Genomic DNA, 8,762 nt, shown 5'->3' with positions numbered 1-8,762 from the left:
TTATAAGAAGGGTATGCGTTTTGAAGAAGGATCTTTTCTGGATAGGATAGTGTCATAAGTAACGGATAATTTCAGGTGGGGCTATGAGTGGGAATTTGAACGTTATGGATGTATAGGACAAGTGTTTGAGCGGTTACGTGATAGAAATAACCAATTGCTGGTTGTCAGTTACATTTGACGTGATCAAGGGATGTGAATGTTGTGAACGGAAACCAGAGCGAGGATTGCTCCCGTTTGTAGAACAGTTACCTCCCAAGTTACCTGCAAAACTTAAGACATGATGCACACGAATATATAGGGTTATTGAGAAAATTTAAACATGATGCAAATTCCCTTCGGACCATGAGAGTTGTCTTTGGACGATGAGGATGGTGTCCTTAGACCATGATGTCCTGGGCCATGAAGCGTATGATAAGGGATTTGTAGGCTATGAAATGGTGTCCTCGGGACATGAGGATGGTTCCTCTGGACCATGATACCTTTGAATAATGATGTGCAGTTTTGAGAGATCCTCAGGCCATGGCATGATGTCTTCGGGCTTTGAGGATGATGCCTTCAGACTATCACGTATTTGGACAACGCGGTGATGTTCAGCCCATGAAATGCAAAGATGCAGTGATATCGATTGTTCGATAGAGGGAACGAGTAATGCTTAATCATATGCGGGAACGAAACAAGGCAGTACTTAGCCTTGTATGTGATGAGGGCAGTTCGTAGCCCTATTCAGAGAAAGGAAGCGTTTAGCCTTATGCAATAATGAGGGCAATGCTTAGCCCTATGCGATAATGGAGGCAGTGTTTAGCCTCATGCATAGAAAGGCGAAGATTAAATATGATAAAGAAATTGATTCTTAGCTTGACGCGTTTGTACTTGGTGACTTCTGTCAATGGAGATAGCATTCTTGTTATGTGTTTTTGGGCATACTTGTCGTGTCCGTTATGCTTGACGCGTTTGTGCTTGGAGACTTTTGTCGGTGTGATGATAGTGATCTCATTGCACGTATATATTCGTGGACGTGCTTGTTATGTCCATTGTGCCTGCATCCAAAGAAAATTTGTGAGTTGGGGGGGGGGGGGGGAAGGGTCGGTTCGTGCCCTCAATTCCTTGCTTTGTCTTCGCTCTTATCTTGACACCTTGTTCAAGTCACCCTGGGTAACATTTGGCTATTACAGAAAATGTAGTTTTTTGAAAATATGCATTTATGGTAAATCATATGTAAGTAATGCAATTGATTTAAAAATAATGAACAAAAGTAAACAGTTTGGTTGAATCATACACTGTGACATGTTTTGAGACATTGCGTCCTTCTTATTTCAAAACTTTGAGGAACCTTCTCAAAAATTTTCCCCAGTTTAATGTATACTCTCGTCGGTACACTCAAAATAATGAACTTTACGTAATGAGATTAACAAAAACTCAAAATCTTGCTCTGGTTTCTGACAGTAGAGGGGAATGAAGATTTTATTATAATGTGACCGAACTCATAGGGCTGCCTACGTATCCCCTCTTAAACGGGAATCAGGCCAAGCGTAGTTTAGGTTACATCAAAGAGAAAGTGCAAACATAATCTTAAACATAATATCTCTTGACAACATCTGAATTGATAGGTTTTTGCCATATTTCTCCATATATTTCTGTAAGTATAAGCGCTCCTATTGTAAGTACTCGGTGACCCATGTAAGGGCCTTTCTAGTTAGGTGAGACTTTCCCTTTTGCTTTGTCCTGGAACGGGAAGATTCGTTTCAATACCAATTTCCGTGGTGTGAATTGTCTCAATCTAACCTTTTTGTTGAAAGCCTTTGCCATTCTATTCTGGTAGAGTTGACCATGACACACTGCGTTCATTCTTTTACCGTCAATGAGAGCCAGTTGCTCATACCGACTCCATATTCATTCCGCATCACTGAGTTCGGCCTCCTGTATGATTCTTAGGGAAAGAATCTCTACCTCAGCGGGTATAACGACTTCAGTACCGTAGACCAGTAAATAAGGTGTTGCCCCATTTGACGTACGAACCATGGTGCGGTACCCGAGCAAAGAAAATGGTAGCGTCTCATGCCATTGCTTGTAGTTGTCCACAATCTTCCTTAATATCTTCTTGATGTTCTTGTTGGCAGCTTATACGGCTCCATTCATCTGTGGCATGTATGTTGTAGAATACGATGCTTGATCTTGAATGTTTCACACAAGGAGTTCATCAGATCACTATTGAGATTGGCGGTGTTGTCGGTAATGATTGACTGAGGTACTCTAAATCAACAAACAATACGATCCCAAACGAAATCTGCTATGACCTTCTTAGTCACAGCCTTGTAGGAAGTGGCGTCAACCTATTTTGTGAAGTAATCTATAGCCACCAAAATGAACTTGTGTCGCCAGGGTGAACTCGTTGCATTGAGTTTGTTGGGTGGCACTCGTATCATATCAGCATGTACCTAACATTGGTGGCACTTCTGTACATACTTGATGCAATCTATTTCCATAGTCATCCATAAATACCTTGCCTTTAATATTTTCTTGGCAAGAACAAACACGTTCATGTGAGGTCCGCAGGTTCCAGCGTGTATTTCTTCGAGCAATCTAGATGCCTTCTTGGCATCGACACATTGCAGCAACCCCAAGTCAGGAGTCCTTCTGTACAGAATTCCTCTGCTCTGAAAGAAGTGGTTGGCCAATCTTCGAAGCGTGTGCTTCTGAGTTTGTGTATCATTCTCTAGATATTCTCTTTTCTCCAAATTACCCTTGATATCGTGGAACCATGAATTTTCGTCAAACTCTTCTTCATCATGAGCACAATAAGTTGTCTTCTTACGAATCTCAATCGGATTAGGATCAATGAAATTCTTGTCTGGATGTTGTATCATGGAAGACAAGGTAGCAAATGCATCTGCGAACTCGTTCTGAATCCTCGGAACGAGTTTAAATTCTATCATTGTGAAACTCTTGATCAAATCTAGTACATAATGCAAGTATGGAAATATTTTATTGTTCTTGGTAGCACACTCTCCAAGTACTTGATGTACCAGTAGATCTGAATCTCCGATCACCAGCAACTCCTGAATATTTATGTCGATGGCCAATCTAAGTCCCAAGATGCAAGCCCCGTATTCTGCCATATTATTGGTGCACGGGAACCTGAGTTTTGCGGATACCAGATAATATTAAACGGTTTCTGATACTAAAACAACTCCAATGCCCACTCCCTTGAAGATGGCTGCTCTGTCAAAAAATATCGTCCAACCATCATATGTTTCGGCAATATCTTCACCTACAAACAACACTTCCTCGTTGGGAAAATACGTCTTCAATGCTTCATATTCTTTATCTACGGTGCTTTCTACCAAGTGATAGGCCAATGCTTGTCCCTTGAAGACTAAGATATAATAAACAAGTAAAACTGCGACTGAGTACAAAATAATATTTTAGCAGATAATTCAATATGTACACGACCTCTGCGGGTCCCTACAATGCCAACACATAGTGTAAACGTGATTTGTGGGACAATTTCTCTACTACATGGAGAATGTACATATAACAACAAATTATTCAACTACACAGTTCCGTGGAATATGACCAAGTAATAATTCCTATGGTGCACGCCCACACGCCCGTCACCTAGCATGTGCGTCACCTCAAAACCAAATACATGACACGTAATGCGGGGTTTCGTACCCTCGAAACCAAATTTAGAACTATTACTTACCTCAATGCGAGCAAATCTCTACTCCAACACACCCTTGCCTCGCGAGACGGCCCCTGAATGCCTCGAATCTAGTCATAAATAATGCGATCTAATCAACATAGGCTAAAGGAATCAACTCCATAAGAAAATGCTAAGCTATTAATCAAAATAAAAAATTGGCTCAAAAGCCGGCCCCGAGCCCACATCTTGAAATTCGATAAAAGTCACAAAACCCAAAATTCCACTCAACCATGAGTCTAACCATACAAAATTTATCAAAATCCGACACCAAATCATCAACTGAATCCCCAAATCAAACTCTCCAAATCCCTAGCCTCAAACTCCCAATTTACACCTTAAATACACACTAACTGGGTGGGAAAATCATTGGGGAATCAAGATTATTGATAAAAAATTACCACAAGGGACTTACCTCAAGAATCCCCTCGAAACCCCTCTCATGAATCGCCTAAACCGTGCTTGAAATGTTTGAAATGAAGCCAAAATCACGAACCATTGTTTTAATAATCTTCCTAGGCTTTCTGCTTCTGTGGACACTTAACCGCTTCTGCGGCATCGCAGAAGCGACATCACCCATGCATCTGCGGTCCATACCGCTCCTGCAGTCCCTCACTCTACTTCTGCAGACTCGCTTCTACGAGCATCCAAGCCACTTCTGTGATCCCAGCTCATCTGCCCACTTCCGCTTTTGCAGTCCCCCTACTGTATCTGCGGTCACACAGATGCGGAACTCCCTATTACAACTGCGTGCCTTCTGCTTCTGTGCGACAACCTGCATGCTCCCCTCCGAATCTGGCACCTACCCAAGCCAGCTCGCACCTGCGATCAAAGCTCTGCAGGTGCGGTTACACCAGCAGAGGTCGATCTTCAGTAATCACTCAACTTTAACCTTTGATCCTATAACCATCCGAAATCAACCCGAAGCCCCCGAGACCTCAACCAAACATACTAACAAGTCCTAAAACCTCATACGAATTTAGTCGAGCCCTCAAATCACATCAAAAAACTTCAAAAACACGAATCACACCACGATTCAAGCCTATTAAAACTAAGGAAAGTCAACTTCTACAAACGACGCTGAAACCTATCAAAACAGGTCCGATTGACCCCAAAGTTTTCACACAAGTCACATTTGACATTACAGACTTATTCCAACTTCCAGAATCAGAATCCGACCCCAATATCAAAAAGTCCACTCCCGGTCAAACTTCCCAAAAATTTAACTTTTGCCATTCCAAGCCTAATTCCACTACGGACCTCCAAATCACAATCCGGACACGCTCCTAAGTCCAAAATCATCCAACGGAGCTAACAGAACCATCAAAACTCTATTCCGAAGTCGTTTACTCATAGATCGGCATCCGATCAATCATTTCAACTTAAGCTTTCAACCTTGAGACTAAGTGTCTCATTTCATTCTGAATTCACTCCAGACCTAAACCGACTACCCTGGCAAGTCTCATAACAGCTATAAAGTAGAAACTAAGCAGTAAATGGGGGAACGAGTCTATAAATCTCAAAAATGACCGGTTGGGTCGTTACATCCCCTCTCCTAAATAAACGTTCGTCCTCAAACGGGTCTAGAAACGTACATGGAGTCCCAAATATGTGCGGATATTTGCTCTGCATCTTCCTCTCGGTCTCCCAAGTAGTCTCCTCAACTGGTTGGCCTCTCCACTGCACCTTCCCTGAAGCTATATCCCTTGACCTCAACTTACGAACCTACCGACCCAAAATTGCCATCGGCTCCACATCATAAGTCAAATCACCATCCAACTAAACCATGCTGAAATCCAAAACATGAGACGGATCACCGACATACTTTCGGAGCATAAAAACATGAAACACTGGATGCACACTCGACAAACTAGGTGGCAAGGAAAGCTTGTAAGCCACCTCCCCAATCCTCTAAAGTACCTAAAACGACCCAATATAACAAGGGCTCAACTTTCCCTTCTTTGAACCTCAAAACACCCTTCATAAGTGAAACCTTGAGCAGTGCCTTCTCCCCAACCATGTAAGCAACATCACGGACCTTCCTATCGTCATAACTCTTCTGTCTAGACGGCGTTGTGTGAAGCCGCGCCTGAATCATCTTAACCTTGTCCAAAGCATCCTAGAACAAGTCAGTACCCAATAGCCTAGCCTCACTAGACTCAAACTAACCCCACCAGAGATCTACACTCTCTCCAATACAAAGCCTCATAAAGAGCCATCTGAATTCTCGATTGGTAGCTGTTGTTGTAGGAAAACTCCGCGAGTGGCAGAAACGGATCCCTAGAACCCCCAAAATCAATGACACAAGCACGTAGCATATCCTCCAATATCTGAATAGTGCGCTCGGACTATTCGTCCGTCTGAGGGTGAAAGGTTGTGCTCAACTCAACTTGGGTACCCAACTCTCGCTGCATGGCTCTCCAAAACTGCAATGTGAACTACGTGCCCCGATCTGAAATGATGGACACTGGCACGTCGTGGAGGCGAACAATCTCTCAGATGTAAATCTCATCCAACCACTCTGAAGTATAAGTTGTCTCAACTGGAATAAAGTGTGCGGACTTGGTCAGCCGATCCACAACCATCCAAATAGCATCGAACTTCCTCGTAGTCCATGGGAGCCCAACTACAAAATCCATGGTGATGCGCTCCCATTTCCACTCTAGAATCTCTAACCTCTGAAGCAATCCGCCCGGTATCTGATGCTCATACTTCACCTTCTGATAGTTGAGGCACTCAGCTACGAACCCCACTATATCCTTCTTCATTATTCTCCACCAATAATGCTGCTTCAAGTCCTGATACATCTTCGTGACACCTGGATGAATGCAATACCACGAATTATGGGCCTCCTTAAGAATCAACTCACATAGCCCATCTACATTAGGCACAAAAATCCGACCCTGCATCCTCAATACTTTATAATCCCCAATAGTAACATCTCTAGAATCACCGTGTTGAACTGTGTCCTTAAGGACAAGCAAATGAGGGACATCATACTGGTTCTCTCTGATGCGATCATATAAAGAAGACCGAGAAACCACACAAGCTAGAACCCGACTGGGCTCTGAGACATCTAATCTCACAAACTGGTTGGCCAAGGCCTGAACATCAACTGCAAGAGGTCTCTCACCAATAGGAATGAATGCAAGGATACCCATACTCATAGTGTTTTAGCAGCTCTAACCATCTCCGCTGCCATAAATTTAGATCCTTATATTTGAACAAGTGATGTAGACTCCGATGATCTATAAACACCTCACAAGACACACCGTAGAGATAATTCCTCCAAATCTTCAATTCATGAATGATGTCAGCTAACTCCAAATCATGGACATGGTAGTTCTTCTCATGAGGTTTCAACTGATGCAAAGCATAAGCAATCACTCTACCCTTTTGCATCAAAACACATCCAATACCGATCCAGGAAGCATCACAATACACTGTATAAGAACCAGAAGCTGAAGGTAGAACTAGCACTGGAGCTGTGGGCAAGGAAAGTATTGAGATTCTGAAAGCTCTCCTCACACTCATCTAACCATATGAAAATTTCACCTTTTTGGGTCAATTTGGTCAAAGGCAATGCAATAGAAGATAAACCGTCCATGAAGTTACGATAATAACCAGCCAAGCCAAGAAATCTCTAAATATCCGTAGTTGAGGACAGTCTAGGCCAAATCTAAACCACCTCTGTCTTATTCGGATCCACCTGAATCCCCTCACTCGACACCACGTGCCTAAAGAATGCCACTGAACTAAGCCAAAATTCACATTTGGAGAACTTGGCATAAAGCTTCTCCTCCCTCAACTGCAGCAACATAATCCTGAAATATTGGGCATGCTCTTCCTAGCTATGAGAGTACACCAGGATATCATCAATGAACACTATGAAAAACGAGTATAGATAAGGCTAAAATACATTGTTCATAAGATGCATGAATGCTGCTTGGGCATTGGTTAACCCAAAAGACATTACAAGGAACTCATAATGACCATAATGGGTCCTGAATGCTGTCTTTAGAATATCCAAGTCCCGAATATTCAACTGATGATACCCAGACCTCAAGTCATTCTTAGAGAACACCCTCGCTCCCTGAAGCTGATCGAATAGATCATCAATGCGCGACAAATGATACTTGTTCTTGATTGTAACTTTGTTCAACTGTCTATAATCAATGCACATCCATATGGTACCATCCTTCTTCTTCACAAACAGAACCGGTGCACCCCAAGGCAAAACACTAGGCCTAATAAACCCCTTATCAAGGAGTTCCTGAAGCTACTCTTTCAATTCCTTCAACTTAGCCGGTTCCATACGATACAGTGGAGTAGAAATAGGATGAGTGCCTGGAACCAAGTCAATACCAAAGTCAATGTCCCTGTCGGGCGGCATGCCCGTCAAGTCTGCAGGAAACACAACCAAAATATCTCGCACCACCGGAACACAATCAATAGAAGGAGTATCAGCACCAACATCCCTCACAAAGGACAAATAAGATAAGCAACCCTTCCCAATTATCTAATGGGCCTTCAAGTATGAAATCACTCTGCTGGGGACATAGTCTAGAGAACCTTTCCACTCAATCCTTGGCAACCCCGGCATTGCTAACGTCATGGTCTTAGTGTGACAATCCAGAACAGCATGACATGGAGACAGCCAATCCATACCCAAGATCACATCGAAGTCCACCGTACTAAGCAATAAGAGATCAGCTATATTCTCCAATCCTCCAATAGTCACTACACATGACCGATATAAATAGTCCACAATAATATTATCGCCCACCGGCATAGATACATGAATTGATGAAACTAAGGACTCACGGAGCATATTCAGATAATGAGAAAAATATGAAAATACATACGAATAAGTGGAACCAGGGTCAAATAATGTAGAGGCATGCCTGTGGAATATTGAGACAATACTTGTGATCACTGCATCAGAGGCAACAACACCTGGTCTGGTAGGGATAGCATAGAATCGGGCCTAACCGCCCCCCGATCGGCCTCTCTCACTAGAGCGACCTCTAGCTGCCTAGGACCCACCCTGAGCTGGCTGAGT

The 8,762-nt window shown here is 42.9% G+C and overlaps 1 protein-coding gene across 1 annotated transcript; it reads right to left on the bottom strand.

The window, feature by feature from the left end:
* Positions 1 to 2,053: 2,053 nt before the first annotated feature.
* On the bottom strand, positions 2,054 to 3,116 carry LOC138901802 (uncharacterized). The gene is made up of 2 exons (XM_070189594.1): positions 2,500 to 3,116; positions 2,054 to 2,171 (listed from the first exon to the last, which is right to left on the bottom strand). The coding sequence occupies exons 1-2, from the start codon at positions 3,114 to 3,116 to the stop codon at positions 2,054 to 2,056; spliced, it is 735 nt and encodes a 244-aa protein (XP_070045695.1).
* Positions 3,117 to 8,762: the final 5,646 nt, after the last annotated feature.

Source organism: Nicotiana tomentosiformis, chromosome 11 (genome assembly GCF_000390325.3).
Source record: "Nicotiana tomentosiformis chromosome 11, ASM39032v3, whole genome shotgun sequence".
In the NCBI taxonomy this organism is placed as follows: Eukaryota; Viridiplantae; Streptophyta; class Magnoliopsida; order Solanales; family Solanaceae; genus Nicotiana; species Nicotiana tomentosiformis.
This window is presented reverse-complemented; position numbering and strand designations above follow the sequence as displayed.

What these genes read in the sequence shown, in the direction of transcription:
- LOC138901802 (XM_070189594.1), bottom strand. Translation starts at nt 3,116, where the DNA reads ATGGCAGAATACGGGGCTTGCATCTTGGGACTTAGATTGGCCATCGAC. An exon ending in AAGAAAATATTAAAGGCAAG is followed by an intron (nt 2,172 to 2,499) that starts GTATTTATGGAT and finishes GAAACATTCAAG; the next exon opens with ATCAAGCATCGTATTCTACA.